At 34.4% G+C, this 23,202-nt stretch overlaps 2 protein-coding genes across 2 annotated transcripts in view; one reads left to right on the plus strand and one right to left on the minus strand.

Moving 5' to 3' along the window:
- The window catches only part of LOC117177713 (cilia- and flagella-associated protein 44), a 494,190-nt gene that overhangs the window by 369,190 nt on the left and 101,798 nt on the right, over positions 1–23,202 (plus strand). The window lies entirely within an intron of this gene.
- Positions 9,548–23,202, minus strand: part of LOC117177714 (zinc finger protein 271-like) — a 44,302-nt gene continuing 30,647 nt past the window's right edge. Inside the window, exon 3 of the mRNA XM_033368588.1 lies at positions 9,548–11,715. Within this exon, the coding sequence (XP_033224479.1) occupies positions 10,897–11,715 (819 nt within the window). The 3' untranslated portion in view covers positions 9,548–10,896. The remainder of the gene's footprint in view (positions 11,716–23,202) is intronic.

The following is a 23,202-nucleotide window of genomic DNA, read 5'->3' on the forward strand; positions in this document are numbered from 1 at the left end:
AAGAGGGAGCTCTTCTTAATATTTTGACACCAAAATCATGTCGATACACCTTACCGACTGCGAGTAAAGCCACCCACGCTTCAACTTGACAGACTGTAAGTACGCTGCAATTCCAGTAAATCACTCAACTACACTGAAAGAATCTTATGATACTTTCCAATTACTCCTGATAAAAATAAAATACAATGTCCATAATTGGCTTATTTGTGATGACTTCAAAATGATGAATCTTATAATAGGTTTACAATCAGGAAACATTAAACATCCTTGTTTTCTTTGCCTTTGGGACAGTCGTGCAAGGGATAAAAATTGGATAACGGAGAAATGGCCAGACAGATTAGAGTGGACAGTTGGTCAGTATAATGTTGTTTATGAAACTCTTGCTGACAGAAAGAAAGTACTATTGCCACCACTCCATATAAAACTAGGGTTAATGAAGCAATTTGTGAAAGCCCTAAACACCGAAGGAGAATGTTTCAATTATATCAGATCTATATTTCCGCATTTAAGTGATGCCAAAGTTAAGGAAGGTATTTTTGTTGGGCCCGATATAAGAAAACTTATCAAAGATGATGACTTTATCAAAACCATGACATCTATTGAAAATGATGCATGGTTGAGTTTCAAAGATGTTGTACAGAAATTTTTAGGGAACAATCGAGATCCAAAGTTTAGAATTATTGTATCTAGTATGTTAAAGAATTTTAAAAGATTAGGTTGTTTGATGAGTATGAAATTACATTTTCTCAAATCTCATTTGTATTATTTCCCAGAAAATGTTGGAGCATTTAGTAAAGAAATAGGTGAACGCTTTCATCAAGACTTTCACCAAGAAGAGCAACATTATCAAGGTCGATGCAATGTAAGAATGATGGCCGACTATTGCTGGTCTTTGCAAGGAAATAATAATGACCCTACTAGTCATAAACGAAAGGCTCTTCAACGATCGTTTGACATAAAGCGCGAACGTTTCCATAAAAAAACAAGCAATTAGTTTGACCTTCATTGCACATACAATCGTAAGCCTTGCCTTAAATGGCTGGGCAATCGTAAGTCTTGCCTTGACTTGCTGGACGATTCAAAGTCTTGCCTTGACTGACTGGGCGATTCAAAGTCTTGCCTTGACTGGCTGGGCGATACAAAGTCTTGCCTTTATTGGCTGGGCAATTCAGTCTTTCCTTGATTGGCTGGGCAATCTAAAGTCTTTTCTTGTTTGGCTGGGCAATCTGAAGTCTTACCTTAATTGGCAGGAAAATATTAAGTACTTCCTTGCGTAGCTGGACAATCCCAAGTCTTGCCTCAACCGAATGGGTAATCGTAAGTCTTGCCTTGACTTGCTGGACGATTCAGTCTTGCCTTGACTGACTGGGCGATTCAAAGTCTTGCCTGGACTGGCTGGGCTATACAAAGTCTTGCCTTTATTGGCTGGGCAATGCAAACTCATTCCTTGATTGGCTTGGCAATCTAAAGTCTTTCCTTGATTGGCTGGGCAATCTAAAGTCTTGCCTTAATTGGCTGGTAAATATTAAGTACTTCCTTGCGTAGCTGGACAATCCCAAGTCTTGCCTTAACTGAATGGGCAATCTTAAGTCTTTCCTTGATTGGCTGGGCATTCTAAAGTCTTGCCTCAATTGACTGGAAAATAGTAAGTACTTTCTTGCTTAGCTGGACAATCCTAAGTCCAGCCTTAAGCGGCTGGAAAATATTGAGTCTTGCCTTAGTAAACTGGAAAATCCTAAGTAAATTTACAATATTAAATGAATCATAATAGTAATTTTTTTTTAAAGCCCTGTTTTCCATATTTGCTCTTCTAGGACTTAAAACAAGAAACTGAGCCAATCAAAAAGGATCCACCGAAAACCCCTCAGATAACATTTTCAAGGGACAATGGCATACCATCTCGGCGTTAATGGGTTAGTACGCTAAATTGAAAAATTTCATTTCACGGTTAGCTCAATTGTAGTGTGGAATTCAATTATTTCACGAAATGGAAACGACTAAATTCGCTGCTCCCAGGGTTAGGTGGGTAAGCATGCTTATGATTTGGTAAGGGTGATTTCTGGGTTTGGGTGGATTAGCAGGTAGGTGGGTTAACCCACTTGTGGCATGGAACTTCATTATTCCAAGAAAAATATGCGACTAAACTTATTTTTCCTAAGTCAGGTGGGTTAGCATGCTTATGGCTTGTTAGAGGTGGTTTCTACCCCTAGGAAACGGCTTCCGTAGAAATGAGAAGACACGGGTTCCATATGTTTTATTTTTTATCAATGTGCAAAGTTTGGTTCCAAACGACTGTACGCTTTTTTGTTGGTATTGTGTGCGGGATCCTTTGTTCTTTTTTAAAGCCCTAAATTGTGGTCGCCATATTGGATCTTCTAGGGGTTATAACAAAAAACTAATACCGGCTGTACCACTGTACCACTTCGTGGTACACATTTTTCTTGTACAATTACATAACCTCAAAAACAGCTAAAAACGCGTTTTTTGTGCTTTTAGGTTAGGATATCTTGAAAACCTGACATACAGGAGCAATTTTGAGTTCGGATTCGGATTCAGCGCATCAAAATCCTTCGGACATGTTTGGTCTGCTTTCTTGCTTTTGACTTTTGTCAAATTTTGTCGGCCTGTGTTATAGTCTATCTACGTTTTACTCTGTGAATTATTTCTTTCCTTATTTCCTTTCCCCCTTTCTCCTACTTTTCTTCAGAAATCCCCATTACTTCTATCATAATTTCGCGAATTTCTTTCAGCCTTTCCTCTTTCATCGGATCTTTAGTTTCATCTCCATTTCCTTCAGTCCCCTCACTATTCTCATTCTTCTCTACAAAACTATGCTTTTCCTGCGGCGATCTGAACATTTTTGGTTATTTCAAGCTTGAACCGATATCACCCTTCTCTTCTGCTTCCCCTCTCCCCTCTCTTTCTTTTGATGAAAGCCTCAATCAATCACTCCTTTTGGTGTGGTAAAAACTTCCTGTTCTAGATCCGATTTTCCCTCGATTTTACTCGCTCCGCTATCCACAAATTCGATTCAAACGCTCCCGCCTTTTATCCTTCCCTGTCTAAATCTATTATTAAGTTCTAGTACCAGTTTTGCCTTTCTTCGTATGTACCCCGCTCTGCTACTACCAAGCCAATCAACCCTGCCCTCCCACCCTATCACAAATCTCGAACAAACCTAACCTCAATTTCTCCACAAATGTCTCAATCTTCAAAAATATCTTCACACCCTAGTCAATCTCACAATCTCTTAATCACTGCATCCAAAAAATCAGAAAAACTCTAACCATTTTTCAAATCTTTTTAATCTTTTTTAAGTCTTTCTAATTTTTTTTTTAACATTTACTCGGGTGAACCCGGTTTTTCCACATAGCCACGGACTAAGTCAAGTAACGGATGAGATGAGGATGTCATAAGTTAATTTAATACGCTGTTTGAAATATCTTGCGACGATGTTGTAGGTATAAAATTACGAACATGGTGTAGTGCACAGGGTCACTTGCTCCCTGATGGTTGCAGTAGTACCCTACTGAATCCTGAGCGTTGAAGATGTTCAGTGCATCTTGAGTGCACATTATCTGTAGCCGAAATCACAATAGGATGAATTGATGCACGCTTCACATTCCTCTATATGGTCTTTACTTCATGCTTTAACTCGCTATACTAATGAATCTTGGTTGTATAGGTTTATTGCAAATTTCGGTAAAATGGTCAAGCAATGTCGATGATCCAGACTCTTCCACCTTTTTTTCTCGTATCGCGATGTGAGATCGATTCGCTCGCATATAATGATCCGTTTGGATAGTAACATCCCAATATAAGATGTAATTTTCATTTTCTAAAACGTGCATTGGAATGCATCTATAGAAAGATCCTAGGTTTTAGAGCAAGTTGATGATATATAATGCCCGCTGCATCACTATGTTCGTACTTATATTCTCTCTAAGCCATTGCGCGACAGCCATCAACAAAGACGAAACTCTTTTAAGGAATTGTTATAAACAACCTTTAAACTTACTGTAAAGCGACCATAATTTCACTCGATATATTGTTAACGAATGGCTTTGTCAAAGTCGCATCTTCTATTTCATTGTGACCAAAGAAACGCTCTGATTAAGCCGTGCACTTTGAAGTTCAATTCAAAATATTTAACGTGTTTTTGAGCATTTTACTGAAGTCCCTTCGCCTGAGTTTTTCAGTCGCCGCAAAAAGAGTCTAGTTCCGAATCCGGTAGAGTTCCGTCGCAACTTTACAAAATATACAAAGATCCAATCGACAAGACAATACCTCTCTTGCTCTTTCAAGCGTAGAAAGGTAAGTGCAAGTTTTAATGTACTTATTATAACTATCCAATTGTTTTTATTTCTAATAAATTTATCAAATCCAAACTATCTGAATTACACGTGCTATTTATACACTGTGAACTGACACAGTCCCCATAGGGCTGACAAGTGATAAAACGAAGCCACAAAAAAATAATTGGTCAGCCCTTACCAACCTGACATTATCAGCACACTGGTCTCTCTCTTTCTAACTATTTCAAACTATCCTCGCCTTTTGCTCGGGACGTGACATGATTTTAACCCGGATTTTCAGGATAAAAATTAACGATGTTGTTACATTTTTTTATGAGACGAAAACGAACAACTTTTCAAAGCAATTTTGCCCCAACTTTGCCGGTAGAAATCAATTTGCCTCAACGTGCACATGACAGTACAACTGTTAGTATTCAAAATCTTCCACTTTTGTTGTATTGCAACCGCTGTCCTAGCTATTATTTCCGTCAAAAAGCAGTCAGTATTTTAAGAATAAATAGGTTTTCTTTAAAACTATTTATTATTTTGAGTTCAAATTTTGCACATTTATTCAGCACGCCAAAACAAATATTTTCAGAGGCTTTAAAAAACATGCATTTTTTTAAACTAACTGGATATTGGAAAATGACCATTTTCACCGGGCCAAAATATAGATCTTTTTAATATCTATAATTTCCAATGAAACATTTTTTCCCACAGATAAATACTTTGACCGCAATTTGGAAAGAAGACGATTTTGCCAAATTCGAACACTGCGAAATTCGTTCTGTAAATATATTTTTTTGTGCAAACACACTGTTCTTTATCCCAGGCATCAACACTTAACACTTGTACGCTTGGTTTTCCTTCTAAACTTTTATGGTAAAAAAATCCTTCATTCTCTGGACTATTACACAATTAATCTAAGTTACACTTATTTAATATTTTTCAGAGTAATCGATCGTGTCTTCATTTGATACAAAATTAAGAATCATTGGGAAACTAATAAATGAAAGATTATTCCTATTTAAATACAATTTATAGAAGAGCAAATTAACTGTTGTAGCATTGAAACTTGTGAACTTTGGGGAGTTTACAATTCGCACATAGACATGTGGGTAATTTCAAACTATCTTCGGAATTATTGTCCGACGCGAACTTCATAGCCTTGATGCTTGACATTGTGTTTTAAAAGTAAACTTTAAGGAAATTGAAAGATGGATAAAACAAAACAGAAGAATGTTCGGTCAGTGATGACCATCATTATCAAAAAGCATTCACTTCATAGGACGTTCTCGCATCATTCCGGTAAAGGGCTTTCTTAAGATCACTTTTCAGGGGGCTTTATGGCCCATAATTTATTGTGGGCTCGAAGGAAATATCTTACATCACTCACAGTATTATACACGTCTTTACGTGGGTACTCAATGTTTACAGGACGACCAGGAAAATAATGGCCTTCGGTCATAGTTCTTCACGCAGTAGCATAACCATGGTATACGGCCATGGTTTTACTACTTGTCCTGCGAACATTTACCTCCCCGCAATAAAGAAGTGCCCAACACTACTTGTGATTTTATATACTAATAATAGCATTTTACCCAAAAATGTAGGGCGGTAAACATTATGAGTCTTATTTTCTTTAGCACTATCATATTAAATTGGTACATTCAACAGATCTTCTTCACATAATATTAAAACAATATTATATACAAATTGTGTAAAGAAACCAGTGAAATTAATTTATTAGATAAGAAAGCCCCTCAAATGACATACAGTGCCGCCCAGTAGTAACAGAGACTAAGTTAATAAGTTAGAAGAACCAGGCTAATTAATAATTCTTGCCATTTTCCAAACCTCAACTTCAACTCTTGGCAAAATCTAGAAAAATATTGATTCTTAAATTATAATTAAAAATGTAAAGACGTAGGCAAGACAAAAATCGCTTGGTCGAGCGGTGCTCGATCTGCAGTCATTTGTCAATTCACGGAAACGAGATATGACGAGATAAAACGAGATAAGTTTTTTGGACTCATTTTTAAGAGCATATTTTTCAAGGTTTACGTTTTTCAGATTTTAAATTTTAAACATTAATTTCATAGATTTTTCCAGGAGTTGAAGTTGAATCTTGAAATTAGGATAAAATCATAAATGAGCCTGGCCTTTCTCATTTATTACCTCACTCCCTCTTTATCAAGAATGGTTCAAATAGGGCTGATTTGACGTGAAACTAAATTAAATTTCCAACTTTGTTTTGGAAATATACTACAAGAAGTTAGTGCATGTTTTTAATCGCTAGTATTTTTAGGTGTCCTTATACTCGTAGACGGTATTGTATTTCCACCTTAAAACGAAGATCAGTGTTTCAAACTCAATTACTGCGGATATTATGAAGGGCCACACTACATGCAGACTCAACTACCATAGTCGAAATTTTACAGGAGAAACAAAAAACTGTCTAAATTTTACACAATCAATTTTAAACCAAAAAAATGCGAAAACTTTTCGAAGTACTGTTCGGCTTTATCAAATCGTCATAATATCATCCTGAAAGAAGCATCCATATCCGTGAAAACCTTTGTAAACAAACGGCGCATCCCCCAAAAATTCTTATTTTGCTACATGTTTAAGAATCAAATGCACTATTCTGGTAAAACTACCACAAAATATGTATACATAACTAAAGATAACTAAAGATATCGATGCGAGCTATATCGATAATCGAACGGTCCGGGTAAAACGATTTTTTACTTTAGCGAGTATTTTTTTAAAAATCCAAAAATTCTACATATAATAAAAATTAAAATAAATCTAAACGAATCCTTAATACTACACAAAGAGTTGCATAACTTTTTTATTTGTTGAAATAATAAAAGAAAAGTACTTTCGAGTCAGAAAAGCGTTATATTGCTTAAAAAGTTCATGCGAACGAAGATGTTTCTTCGATAAAGCAGATAATGACCTTTCAGCTGATTTGAGCGCAGAATACGGCTTTTGGTTGGATTATCTCCGGGAAAACAATCCATTGTCGGTCTAATGTTATAGCTCCCACAGAAGCAATTGCGCATCATTGTATCTCGCAGATTGAGGTAAACAAGACGATTCAGCGTTTTTGGGAAATTGAGGAACTTCCTCACGCATCGCGTCTTACGTAGTCGTCAAGTGGGGGACCCGATATGAACGGCAGTCGCACCACGCAGCGACCATCTTTCAATCGGGAATGTGAATTCAAAAAATGTGCTTCACAATCTAGCTCCGATTACGTAAGACGCGATGCGTGAAGAAGTTTCTCAATTTCCCAAAAACGCTGAATCGTTTAGACCGAAAATCGATTGTTTTCCCGGAGATAATCCAACCAAAAGCCGTATTCTGCGTTACAGGATCATTTCGACCACCTTTTCTTAGACCGTTGCATAAAATTAAACCATAAAGGTCAGCACCGATGATAATATGAATCCGCCCGGGACCGTGGATATTATCATCTGCCAAATCTAAACCTTGCAAATGTGGTTCACGCAGAACATCCGAAGAAACTGTTGGCACGTAATCTGTCAAATACTTCGTGACCAATGCATTTGTCGAGAAAACTGGCCCTTGGCCCGTACGAGATCGAATCTTGATAGGCGCCATACCATGCGATTCGCCAGCTGAGTCATTTCCCAGACCGACAAGTTCAACATCTTCTAAACGCGCAGTACGAATTTTCAAAGCATTAACTAACTCATTGGTTATCAAAGTCCACGTGGTTTGATGCTCCGAGGTAACCGGAGTTTCATTCCCCTTTTTCTCCAATTTCGATCCCGGGTTTTTTCACTTCGACCTAAATGCAAGAATGTGTGATGCTTGGATCTACATTGCGAACGTGAAAGCAAACTCGGACATGTATTCACAGAATGTCCACTATTAAGGCAATTAAAACACAATCGTTTTGTTTCTACAAATTGCAAACGTTGCAAAACAGTTTTCTTTTTGAATTCGAAACACGTAAATAATCTATGTGCTAAGTTACAGAGAGGGCAACTATTTGTACTCGATACATGAGACCGTGCTGTTTCCGCTTTTCGTTTAATGTCATCAATTCGCTGTACAGCTTCTAAAGCTCTTACACGAGAATCAAGGAAATCGAACAATGTTGAAAAATGCGGATACTCGGTTGTATTCTCTAATTGTAATTCTCACGCTAATCTACTATTAGAATCAAGTTTTTGCGCAACATGATTTACCAATATATCACTGGCACCATTTGAATAATTAAGCATCCAGAGAACACTTTAAAAACTGAAACTTTTGCAAATCATCAATTGAACTATTTTTAATCACCAAAGAAGTAAAATAATCCCTAAAAGTTGCCCAATCTGTCACCTTGCCGGAAAACTTAGGAATGTTGATCGCAGGTAACGTTGTAGACAGGCGATGCTGAATTGGAGCTGCAGTTGAAGGCGTTGACGCGTCGGTCATTGATACATCCAAGTTCTGTTTCTCCAACTCCGAGATCCTCTGGTAAATGCTGTCATTAGTTGTTAAAAAATAATCTTCGGCCTTTTCAAAACAACGAGACACAGAGTAAGGATCACTGAAATCCGGTTTCAAATTTTGTATTTGTCTCCGTGATGACACATAATTCCCAAATGTTCGAGATGAGTCGAAGTCTATTCTGTAACGCAACCACGATGAGTTGAGCACCACTGACTCGTGTTGCAGATTGATAATGGCGTTCCAATGTTTCAAATGGGCGCTTCTGCTGTCCAAGCAGTTTCTCAAAGGTTAAGGAAGGCAACAATTTCGCATTCATGACAAACACTAACTTTAAAAAAAAAGGCACAAAAAAGAACTTGTCAATATAATTGCACAAAGTTCCACAAATGCGGTGCTCGTAACTACGCACGTGGCACCTCGGTGTCGAATTTATGATACTAGGCACAAATAGTTGTGCACTAAATGATGGTGCCCAAAATGGCTTCCAAAACCAAGAAAAAAGGATAGAAGATGAGACGCCACCAAATGACGCATTTTTACAACTCACAATACATCACAATCTGTCCCACTAGCTCCTGACAGGAATCGCTAAAATGTTTAAGAAATAAAGGCACTATTCTGGTAAAACCACCACAAAATATTTATACGTTCATATCAAGCAGGGTCGCCATGAGACCTAAATTTTAGGTTCAAATGCGCTGATGAGCACTTCTAGTGAGACGATGATTGTCCAAATAAAACTTATAATGTTATCGAATATAAGATTTATTCTATCCTTATTTACAGAGCTTATACAAAATAGTACTGCAAAGCACTCTTTCGAATCGCACTAGAGGTTTCTAGCCGAGAGAGAAACGATACACTCAACGTTTCTCGAGAGAATAGTGCACAGAGAAGCGACTAGTTCGAATTCAAAAAAATAATAACTCTTACCATTCATCCATCTATTCGTCCATAACTAAAGATATCGATGCGAGCTATATCGATAATCGAACGGTCCGGGTAAATCGATTTTCTGCTTTAGCAAGTATTTTTTTTTAAATCCAAAAATTCTAGATATAATAAAAATTAAAATAAATCTAAACAAATTCTTAACACTACACAAAGAGTTGCATAACTTTTTTATGTGTTTAAATAATAAAAAAAGTACTTTCGAGATATTGTTTTGCTCTATTGAATGGTGGAAGAAACAGGTAAAAAGATCAGATAACTTTATAAAAAAAATGGATTTTGCCTCACTTCTTAATCGAACTAGACCATAATCTTCTTCAGAAATATGAGTCAGGTTAAAAAAATTATTTTAGGCCAACGAGACTCATCTCCAAAATTTGGCACTTACGCCTATATGAAGTGTGACCTTTTATTTCTTACCACTACTTTCATTATACTTTAAAAAGCCTTCTTCAGTATCCTGGTAAAGAAATATTTCATAATTAACAACTTTGAAATGAAAAGTTTACCTGTGTCGAATTCCGATGTTGATTTGAAATGATTCATACGAGTATACTAGTAATTCAGCATAAAAACTTTCCAAAAGATGCGTTTTATATACGACGTGGCCAATTTTTGCAAACTTGATGTTCCCTCAACTAGCCTTGTGGACAAACGAGTACTTTTTGCGGCCCCCTCGTTGACAACCGTGGAATCTACTTTGGAGTTATTATTAGAAGGATTAACTATTGTTTTATTTTTTTATTGCAAAATTCTTGAAGTGATTTTCTTTTGATGAACCATGATATCTTTTCAAATAGACCACTTCAATATAGTTACAATTTCCTAATTTTTTCATTAACAATCGCCTCAAAGATTAACCTAGTATTGTTAATCTACAGACGAAAATTCATGATCAACTCAACATGCAAAAGCTTCAATGTTAAAATAAAAAATTTTCAACATCCCTTTTCCGTTGCAAACTACGCAATAGAAATGGCGTTGTCTTAAAATAAGCGACTTATCAATAATTCGAGAATAAAAACTAAATTATGAAGTACATTCAGTACTGAGTTTTATAACAAAATTAGTAAAAACTGGAATGACAAATGGAAATTACATGTAAGTGCGATTTCATTCTACTCCATCCGGACAGATTGCTGAAACGCTGTCCTAAACATTATAAAAAAATATCTTAAATATTGGGATATATTGCATAGTACGAATTCTTAAACTGCTTTGCGTTTACTGCATAAAGATTTGGGTCTTCAACTGTGAACGGTTGAATTATGCTAGTGGTCAGTGATTTCTGATTGTTAACATTGGTCACCATAAACTGAGACGTAGGCGTTACTTGACCCACCGAGGATGTTTCTACTAACTTCTTATGAGAGTACAGAATCATTGAAGGTACTGCATTGTTCTGAATGCTGTTATCCGCCGACTCAGTACTGACTGCATACGTCGGTGCAACTCCGGATTGTTGCTGAGACTTACACTTTTTGGTATGAGCATATAAAGAACCTGCATTATTATATCTTTTTGCGCATATCTTACACGCATAAGGCCTCTGACCGGTGTGAGTATAGGTATGCTCGTTAAGGGAAGTCAATCTCCTAAAAGACTTCATACATATCTGACAATGATATTTTGCTTCACCTGTATGCATCGTTATGTGTCTAGCCAAAGTATTAGCTCGGGCGAAAGCTCTGCTGCAGTATTGGCAAATATATGGTTTTTCTCCACTATGAGTTCGTAAATGCAATTGTAAGTAGGTGCTTTTCGTAAATGCCTTAGTACAAACGTTGCAAACGTATGGTTTAACACCGGTATGAGTGCGCATGTGAGCGACGAGGGAACCACTTTGAGCGAAGCATTTGCTACAAACTTCGCACAGGAATCGCTTCTGAGTGTCTTTGACCCGTTTATGACGCTCCGTGTGGTTGGCTAGGGACTGCGGTTGCGCAAAAGCCTTTGGACAAAGTGCGCATTGATGTGGTCGGTTGTACTTCTCCTGTAAAAAAAAAGAATATTAATTGAATAAAAATTTTTTGCAACACGGCAGGGTTTTGGAAGTTCTGTAACAGGTCTCTCAATGTCGCAAAAAATATCGTGTGATGCACGTGCGCATAGGAAATTCTTGGCTTGTGAGGGTTCAGTATTTACCTTCAGCTTGTGCGATAAGCTCAACTCGTGACCCCTTGTACTATGTAACAACGAACAAAAAATAAACAAACAAGTCCTGTAGCAAAAAGTTGTATGAAGCTTAGTTTGGCCACAAAAAAGCTTGAAAGTTGGGTGTAATTAACCAATGAGAAGCAGCGAGCTTTAGCCAACACTTGTAAGTGCATCAAATGTTACGATTGTTTCAGCCCTATACGTCGACCGTGTAGGTGTATGTAGTAGTAGATTTTCTTAGCATCAGGGCCAGTGAACTTATTCGACAGTTGGCGCTCCGACCAGGACGGCTGACGTTTGAATTTATGAAATCCTTTAAAAAATTTGAAGCATTTTTTCAAATGATTCTAATTTTTTTAACACTTTTATTAAATCTTGGAAAATAAAAAAAATCACTTAAAATGTCTCAAATTAGGGTAGCGTGGTCCGAAACCAACCGGTGGTCCTATTGGGTACGGACATGACCTTGATATTAACTGGATATGACAGACAGCACACACGGCGGCTAAAGCGGGGATAGAAATTTGAAATTTACAGAAGTTAGCACGTGTGCATTTTTTTGAATATAATAAATAAATATATGATTGGTTTGAAACGTATGTAACATTTTTCAAAGCGAAAATAAATAATAGAGGAAACTTTCTTGCAAAAGATTTAGTGCAAAAATTGTCTTTTCATTCCAACTAAACCCGTTCCAGTTTTGTTGTTGTTCTATAAACATAACCATAAAAATTGCCGGTAGAATGTCAACAAGCGGATTGATGATGTATATTTTAATGAGAACAGGATTTTAAGGTGTTAGTCACTCTATCGATTTTTATTCTGAAACATTGAATAAGGGAAAAAGTTTAGCAGTAATTCATGTGGTAAGGGTGCAGAAGTGAAAGTAAAGGGAATAAGCCAAATTCAGTGCAGCGTTATCAGACTAACATCTGTTAGTCCTCCCCAACACGTTTAATTAGAATTGTTTATTAAATAACAAATCTATTGTTATATAAAGAGAAGCATTAGAGAGATTTAGAATTATAAATTTCCTAACATTTTTCTTTATGTTAAAAATATTTATAAATTATAAATGAGATACGGGACACTCACTGGGAAAAATTAAAATAAATATAATGAAATGTAGGTTTTCTTAAAATTTTCCTTTTGATAAGTATTGCTATTTTGTGAATTTACTATTATAGATACTTAGAAAAACATAATATCAATCGTATATTTATCCGGAATTGCGTAATTTGAACACTAGAATATCCCTATGTTTAAAATAGAGCAAATTAGAGAGAGGGGTAGAGATAGAGAGATAGAGAATTTCGGTAAACTGAAAACTTTACATTTTTCCTATTGGGTGCCGCAATGACTGCATTTGCTTCAAGATATTATTGTTTTACTCAGTAACAGCAGTCCAATAATTTCTTTCAAGAATTGCAAACTGCCAACGGTGCAATTAGCAACGGTGTAATGTACAACATTTGTGATTCGTTATTATATTGGGGGTTGAAAAGGAGGGTGTTCCGGAAGTAATAAGGGAATGAAACTTTGCTTAGTACCTTCGGACATCAAATGGAAAAATTATGAAGCATAATATTTTTGGTCTGGAATTTGGGGAATTTTTTGAAAATTTTTACTTTTTTTATTATATTGGATTCCGGAAGAGATAAGGTAATAAAACTTTTTTTTATTATCTTTGGACATCAACTGGAACACTAAATGTTATAATCAACACTGACATTTCGGGTCTAGAAGTTTTGTCATTTTGTATGATTTTTTAGATTTTTAGGGGTAGGATTGGGGTGTGTTCCGAAGGTGCTAGGGGGTGACAGTTTTGCGAGTACGTTTGGTTATCAAATAGATCCATGTAGAACTTTTAAATTTTAGGCCTCGCGCAAAACAAATTTTGTGTACATTCGTTTTTTTAGCGTTGCAAACTTCAGTGAGGTCTGAAATTAGAGTATGTTTTATTACACTGTAAAAAAAATCTATTGAATTGTACATCTGTGGTGTATGTAAATAAAAGGACCCTTGTGTTTCGGAGTAACTACGGAAAATTGTAAAAATCCACCTAGCGATGAATTTCACACTTGAATCTATTATGATATTACAATTCGGCCAAAAAAGTTCGGTCAAAAAAGTTGATCATAGCTATCAGTTTCCTCGCATTAAGAATAAAAATTCTCCAAAATTTGAGGATGAAGGCATCGATAAACAAGGAAAACGAGAGACACTTTCGTATTCTCATATTATTTGATTAATTATTCCAAATTTTCAATTAATGATAAATAAAAAATCTTACAGTTTCCGCCATGTTAAAATTAAAGATCTTTGCTACAAGTAAAAATCTCGATGTAATTTTCTATCACAGGAAAGTGATACGCATGGTATTTTTACACACTCCGACTGAATTTCCTCTTCTGAATTTTATTTTTATCTAGTGTGTAATATTACACTGCTGTTTGAGGGTCCTTTTATTTACATCGCTAGAGGATGTAATTTCACACTTTTGAAAAATCCCACAATGAAGTGTTTGATATTTACAATAATACAATATGTAATTTTCCGAAACTTTGTAATTTTACACAAATCTTTTTTACAGTGTACTTATACTCCGGTAGTCACCAACACTTTGGTATGCACTAATAGGTCCAGGAGATTACTCTTTTTTAAAAGGTCAAAAAAGGCCAATGTTTACGAATCTCTTGAGTAGGTTTTCGAAATGTGGGTCAATTTTCATTAATTTTTTTTTAACAACTTCATTATTTAGACAAAAAATTTATAAAATAATTTTTAACATGGCTGAGCAAAAATAAAACCTTTTTTGCGTCTTGCACTTTTTTTCGTACGACGAACCGTTTGCAATGTAAAGCCTTATCAACAAATTATTTTTTTTAACAAAATTGCCACATTTGCACAGTGTTACCTTGAAATCTATAATCAACATCTATAATCTATAAGCTAATTGAACTCATTGGTTATCTTAATGACTAAATGCACACTTAATTAACAACAATATTTCATTCAAGATTTAACCCAATTGTCATTAATTATTTATATATAAGTCAATACTTCTTTGCAATGCATAATAACCGAAAAATATTTTGTCTTAATTGAAAATGCTGAAAATTTGTATGAGAATGATATTCATAATGGAAAATTACTAAGTATTGTTGATTAGTAAGTAATTATAAACATTTTTATCAATGATTAATTAAAATTTGTGTATTAAATAGTCCCGTAGGTGATTGAGAATTACAAGAAATTATAAGAATAAAATATTTTCTATCGCTAACAACAAATATTATGCATGAAATGAAAAATTTGAAAAATATATTGAAATATATATTTAATAATGATAATTAAATTCACCGATTGTCATTAAATTTTTATTACATTACTACGCTTCATTTATTTGCTACATGATATTGTGAAGAAAATAATTTTTCCCAAGGAACAGTACCACTTTTCCAATCGTTTGGTCATTTTTGTTACTAAACAATAATAATTGAGAGCTTCTTAAACATTTTTTTAGTGGAATATTACTATTAACGTGTCCACCACTTGATTTAGGAGGAAACAACATTTATTTTTGTTAGAAAATGTTAACTGTTTTAATTTTTTTATCATATTTATTGGAGAATAAGAACAGCCAAATGCATGAAAAATAATAGACTACTCTCTAAATCTGAATCAGCGAAATTTTACTGATTCAAATAGCTAGAAATGGATGACTGACAATCAGAGATAGGTTACATATTGATTCAGTGAAATAACCTCTATTGAGGGTTGGCAGCACTGCACCATGTCAATTAACAATTAAAATAAAATAATATTTTAGTACATTCAATCAAAGAATCATAATAAAACTCAAAATCCATAAATATGATCAAATATTAAAAAGCTGGAAAAGTTCCGGTACTTTTAAATGACAAAACAACCTCACATATTACTTTAATTTCAAAATTGAACTGTCATGTATAAACCAGTTAAGTATTTTCTATATGAGTTAGAGTATATTTATCCCGCAGTTAAGGGCATGTGATACTTAGAAAATTGTCGATTTTACCAGTTTTAGGTTCCGACGGCTTTTTTTCTTTAATAATCAATATTTTGTCTTAAAAATTTGGGACATGATAGCGACCATGCTAACGGACGTCCCCACACACTTTTTTTTGGTTTAATTCAAAAGTTTTAATTTAGCAAAATCTAATTAATTTGCATAGCGCTTAGGAATTAGTATCGATTTTACCAGTTTTAGGTTCCGATGGCTTTTTTTATAAAATAATCAATATTTTGTATTAAAAATTTTGGAAATGATAGCGAACATGCTAACGGACGTCCCCGCACACTTTATTTGTGATTTTTTTTTCAAAAAATTTTTTTATATTGCTAACAACGTGTGCATATTCGGAGGTTATGTATGTTACAATTCTCCTGTGCGTTACTTCCAAACTGCGCAATATTTTGGCCGAAAACTTTTGACTTGCAAATAAACATAGTAAATAACCTCCCAAGACTGACTCTTTTTGCAGGCAATCAGAAAAGTTTATTTCATAAATAATTTCCAGATTATCGGAATGGCAGAGATGAAAAACGACGTAACCTCAAAATAATACATATGCATAAAATTTTTATTTAGCACAATAAATTTTTTTTGTTATTATCTCTCAAAAAAGAGTCCGGGACGTCCGTTATGATATTTTATAACATCTCCGAATTCAGTTTTTAAAAATTTTCATTTTTGTGGAAAAAAAAGCCGGGGAAACTGTAAGTATCACATGCCCTTAATTCAGCAGACTTACAGCCCGAATATTAAAAAATTTATTTCATTAAGGAATTCTTCTTTAGAGAATTTAGAGAGTATTCATCTCGAATTTTGAGACGACGAGACAATTGGGTATAAAACCAGTACTGTTATTGTTAATATAAACGTATTTCCTGATGAATATTAGATTGAATCTTGAATTCAATATTTTTATTTTTTAGTATAATTGGATTAATTATGATGCTGAATTAATTTTTTTTAAATCTTCGCTTAATAAAGAGATAAAAAAATATTTTTATTGAAATCATCAACTTTGACATTGTATTCATTTAAATAATAAATAACACAGATTAAATTCAAATAAGTAGCCTCAAGTTCTTTTAAAGCATATACCGTAGCATACTTCTAAAAAACAGAACCTACACAGTAACAAAAAGAGATCAATTTTGTTGCGGGACATTTTGCTTTAATGGTCATTTGACTCTCAAGATCATAATGATCTGTCCATTCGGATCAATTTGATTTTATTTTTTGGTTCATTTGTCAGAATGAACAAAATAGCCGCCAACTCTTGGTGCTGGTATCATAACGAAATAACCTAAAAATGGCGTCTAACCGCACGCAAGAAACAACTACACTTAACAGGTGATATTTTCTAATATGAGATTTCGTTATTTTTTTAAAGATTTCAAGTACACTGCACGATTAAAAACCATACAAATCTTGCATATGAGCTGAAGTACTCCAAGAACGCCAGCCATCTGAAGCGTGCGATCTCGGGTTCGTTTCTTAGCACTTGCGGATTTTTCAGTACACTATGCTTTAGCCTCATTATCAAAAAATTTCTATTAATATGTCTAAAAAATAACTGCGAATATCCTTGATATTTATATCACAGATATTATTTTATTTTTTTTCTGATAAATAACCAAACTTATTTTTATTCATTCATATTAATGTAAGATTATAGAGAACCAGCTTTGATGCTACAAGTCCTATAGTAGTAGTTTGAACTTTAAAAGAGGGTCTAATTTATTTTAAATACAGACCCTACTTTGACACTAAACGTGGAAAAACGGCCGATTTCGGACACTTTTAGTGTTAAAGTAGGGTCTAAATTACATTGAAATCGCTGCTTATTTAGAATCTAAGTTACAGCTTCCAGCCCCTACGAAGGTAGGAGATACGGCTTGAAAGTAGAGCCTAAATTTCGACTCGGATGAATAGAAGAGAAAAGTTACTTTTTTATATTTTGTTTTATTCGTACAAACAAACTCCATTTTGTGCGTAAAAAAAAAACTTTTCTAAATTATGCTCAACACTTTTATATTAAATATAATATCTTTTTATGCAACTCTGCCTGGGGTTGCTTCTTAAGATATTCAAACATAAAGTACAAATTGTATTTATCGTGATTACTTTAATATTCGTTTCTTATTTTGCATTAAATTATATTCTTAGCTGAGCTGAAACATGTAACATTCCAATAAATTTGTATCATTAAAATTCATAATATGTATGGAAATAAAAACATACTGATACTTATTGCCTTGCTTTTATATAGATTTTTTATTTTTAATCTTATTTTTTACGATTGAAGAAAAATTCCGCTTCATCTCAAAAAAAATAAAAATATTCATAAAAAATTTGTAAATCCTTGTTCGCTGAATGAATTTTGTCTCATTTATTCTCGTAGCTTGTATCGTTTGCACACAATTCAATTTTTTTATTTCCAATTTTGTTTTTCATCAAGAAAACAAAAACTACTTATCCTATAAAGAAAATAATTCAAGACAAATTAGTAGATCTCTTTTAGTTGCACAATTTTAGTCAATCTATCTCTTTTCGTATTTTGCTTTGTTTTAACTTATTTAGTTGTTATCTAAAATTGTATCAACAATAACGACGACGACGCCAGGCAGACAGACAGACACAGGCGCAAAATTTTGTTTTTCTAACTCAGGGGGCCTCAGAACATCGACATTTGATGAAATTCGTGAAAGTCATTTTTCGCATTATTTCCTTCTAATTATGGATTAGAATGCAATTCATTTTTTTGTGATCAACACTTGAAATTTCGATTTTTTAAAACAAAATTCAAAAAGTTGATAAAATAATAATGGAGGATCTTGGAAAATTAACGTTTTTCTCTTCTTCACTTTTTTCCATATCACGCTTTTTTTTACTTTAAATGTCCATTTTCGTTTGGCTTTTTGGATTTTGAAAATCCTATAACTTTTGTAATTTTGATTTTATCCAAACAAGTCATTGGGATAAATTGTGAATAATTTTGTGTGCTATAAATGACTGACGATAGAATTTTGATTTTTTTTTTAAAGTAGTCTCAACAATTTTGAAAGAGCTCTAAGTTTTTGAATTGTTATCAGAAATGGCTGGTTAACGAACTCAACCTTCTTGTAATTTTGAACATTGTAGGTGTGTGTATAGTAAGGGTAGTTTTTTAGAGATCTTCCCAAACATTCTTACTGACTCCATCATTCGTAGGATAAAAAAGCGGATTTTTTATGTTTGTACATTTTCAAATATCAACAATCAAACCTGTCATTGTTGACATTTCAGGTGTGGATATAGTAATGTTGATTTTTAGGAGTCTTGCTAAGCATTCCCACCGACTCCATTATTCGTGGGGTTAGAAAAGAGGATTTCGGACGTTTTTATTTTGTTAAATTTCGACAATCAAACTTTTACAAGGTAGGTTTGAATAATGAGTGATGTGTAAGGGCAGGTAACTGTTTAAAAACATTTATATTCGAAAATTCTTGCGGACAGAATATTATTTTTTGGCCTTCTAATTGATTTAAGGAAAACAAAAATTAGAAAAATAACTTTTTCTTTATTTCATTCATATGAACGTTCATAACTGAATTACATGAAAAATTAAACTAATTTGTTTCTAGAAAATAAATCTTCTTCATTGAAGAATCATCACTTTGTTTGTAAATGTAATTGTTTTGTTACAAAATTCGCTTTTGTCGGATTAAAATTAAGTCTTGAAGCGCAAATTTACCTACTTTATTTTGTGTGGTAATTTGATTATTTTAGTTTAAAATTTAACTATTGGGATGAAAATGAACTTTTTTGTTTGTAATTCATATTTTTTGGTTTAAAATTAAACTAATTTGGTAAAAAGTTGAAATGTTTGTTCAGAAGTGAAGGATATATTATTTAAAAATGAAAGTATTCAATAGAAAATTGTTCATTTTTTGTTAATGATGGACGCTCTTCAGTATTTCATGTTTTCGGGAGGGGCTTCGATTTTTTCTGAAGGGGGCTTCAGATTTATGTATAGGCAAAGAGTGGGGGAAAAGGGAATTAAATAATGAAGAACTTTGTTTCGGGGGCCCAAGACCCGCCCCTGACTACACCACTGTTCTCGGCGAGGCTTGCGAAGCTTGCGGAGAGCTTCTTCAACCGAGAACGCGTCTTTGCTGCAATATGCAATTCAAGCATTGCGACGTTTAGTCCTGAGATTTTCGCGTAGCGCATTGCAAGGCTTCGAGGTTCACCCTGTTTCCCTTTTCTTCGCGCAAGCAGATTCAAGCACCACAGCTGGCCACAGAATTCTCAACCATTCCGATAGGGGACTCACCGAGATCACTTCTCTTCTCCCCGCAACGAAACTCATGACACCAAGTTAAGTTACTCTACTGGAGGACTGTGGAGAGAAGAGGCTGACCTGCCTTCTGAGACTCTTTGGCTATAGAAGAGAAAAGGGCGAGCAACGCTTCGCTCCTAGTCCCTGGAAAATACGATAATTTTTGAAAATTTTTTAGAACAAATAACTGTTCAAAAAATTTACCTTTCCTTCAACAAATTGAAAATTGTTAAAAAAACTCATGGTAAATATTAAAATTTTCTATTAGTAATTACGTGTATGAAGAAGACGACGGAAATTGCTAAAAAGTAACAAAAATACATAAAAATATAGTTTTTTTGGGGTCCTATTTGAGACGCTGCGGGGAGGGTGAAGGTTGGTTGGAAGTTAAAGCTATTAGTATAGTTTTTTTTCGTGGACAATCGTCTTCAATCCCTAAAAAGTTTTGCATGTTTCGATGAAACCCTGGATTTTTCGAAAACCCTGGATTTTTCGAAAATCCAAAATTTCCCAAAAAGGAAACAAATTACGCATTTTCTTTCTCCGAAGATGAAACCTTTTTTGGGAGGCAGGTGAGTAGATAGGTAAGGCGGGTTCTGGACCACTTTTTCCGTTCGAATAACAAACTCGTGACTAGAGTGCAGAAGGCTGTAAGATTGGTTTCGCTCCTTGTGTTGACTAAAGAATCACAGTTTTGAACGATCCACACTATCGGTATTGGAAATCAATACTTAAAAATCATGGGAATGGATATTTTCAGCCCCAAAAATATGGAATATGATATGATATATGATATCGCAATATTAGACTATTTAATACCTGTTATTCCCGAAATTGAAGTTTTTCACCCTAAAATAATATAATTTTTTATGTATTAAATATTAATCACAATAATGCGTCATTGAAAATTTCCAAGATCATGCAGGTTCGAACACGTTTCTCGGTAAACAAAATTCCATTCTGATGACGTCTTCATCGATTCCTGGAATCCTTATCTATGTGAACTAAATTATAATTAAACGTTCTCCTTTGATATTTGCCGACAGGGGTGTCATATTTCATATAATGTTAAACAATTCTCGATAAACAAAATTCCATTACGATGATGTCATCATGATTCCTGGAAACCTTAGCTTTGTGAAGTAAATTGAATAAAAGTTTAAAGACGCATTATTTTTTTCACTCTTATTTTAATTATTGCATCATATGGTGAAATACTACGCAAAAGTCTCCAGAAATTTGGTGGAGGGGGTAGATGTCTATAAGAGGAGGCTGGTTCTTCTCTTTCTTCAGTTTGTTGTCGGATGCCAGATTGTAAAGAAGAAAAGCAACAAGAGATAAAGAGTCGTTTAAACGTATTCCTAAAGAACATTCAAGAGCTGAAGTAAGTCATTCAAGTGCAAACCGATATATAAACTATACCAAGGAAATTTAAAAGTGTGAATCTTGAAGAAAAGAAGCAGTGAAGGAGAAGAAAAAAATGGATTTCCTACAATTAAACAAAACCGCTCGCAGTGAAGATTTTCTTCTAACAAAGAAGATGACAGACCTAGAGGTTAACAAGGGATGCAAAATAACGGATATTAAGGAGGCTAAAACAAAATATGGAACGAGAACGATCATAGAAAACAAATTCACCGTTTTTCTACCTCAAAGAATGGCAAAACTGTTTGAAGAAGATAAAAATCTATTTATGCAAATGAAGAAAGTCTGTGAAGATCAGCATCTTGAAATGGTGTATTTGGGTGGACGCTTCAACTCCATTGAATTTATGGAGACAAATGTATAAGTGTCTGTAAACAGTTTTCCAATTATCGTTCAGTCTGTGACAAGCTTCAGTGAGATATTCATCATGCCGTATACCCCACGAAATCAAATGTTACATGCGATCACATACAACCTGAATTCGTCATTCGCAAAACAAATTATTGTCGGTGTTGAATTAAAAGAAGATGGAAAGCTTGCCTCAGCAGTGAAACTTCAGGCCAGTCATCCTCATGCAAGTATAATCCTGAATCCTCAAGAGTGGAAATTGTTCAAAAATAACTTTAAACTCATGATACTCTTCTTTGATGGCTAAGAGAAGCAACAATGCATCGACTGTGGAAATTTCCATTTGCACATGACTATATCTTTTGGAAATTATATAGTGGCTTTGGAGAAAATTCAAGAAACGCAAAAATATTATCCATTTGTACTGCAAGAAACAACGTTTGCTGTTCTTTAGGAAGTCAGCCCTTGTGTTGACCGGTATCTTCTGGATCTGACTGTTATGCCGTTTCAACATACAGAAGATGTCATTATTGAGACCATCGCTGAAAATGTACGGCGTAAAGTGAAATCACCATCTGTGAAAAGTGTAAAATCTTACATAGGAAAAAACTATACAAGTTTAAAGAGTAAAGCAATGAAAAAACTTATATTGTGTGTGAAGAAGTGATTGCGAAATTACCAGAACTCAGATGCGTGAATGGTAGCTTTATAAATTAAAAACTTCATGTATTTTTTTTTGTAAGAAATATCTGAATAAAAATATAATTTATACTAAATTCGCCTTTGATCATTTACTAGATCAAGGGTAGGTAGATGTACAAGTAAAAAAGACATATACCCGAAAATGATCAACTTTATTAAAAAAAATTAAAATTAATACAAAAGATACTGACAAGCTAGACGTATCTACCCAACTATTGTGTGAGTCATCGAAACCTAACCATTTTACAAATAGCTCATTAGCTCCAACGTGACCCAGGTTGTTTAAGACTGAATGTTCTTACACAAACAGGCAGGCAAACGTGCATGTTCTGTAATGCTGATGTTAATACTCCAAGCTTTTCAATTGCATTTAGAGTTAACGCTTTTATTGTCATGGACATTTTCATTACAGAAGAAACAAGAGCATGCTTAAATCATTTGGATGAACATGGTTTCATCTTAGGCCCCTTGCT

Source organism: Belonocnema kinseyi, chromosome 8 (genome assembly GCF_010883055.1).
Source record: "Belonocnema kinseyi isolate 2016_QV_RU_SX_M_011 chromosome 8, B_treatae_v1, whole genome shotgun sequence".
Classification (NCBI taxonomy): Eukaryota; Metazoa; Arthropoda; class Insecta; order Hymenoptera; family Cynipidae; genus Belonocnema; species Belonocnema kinseyi.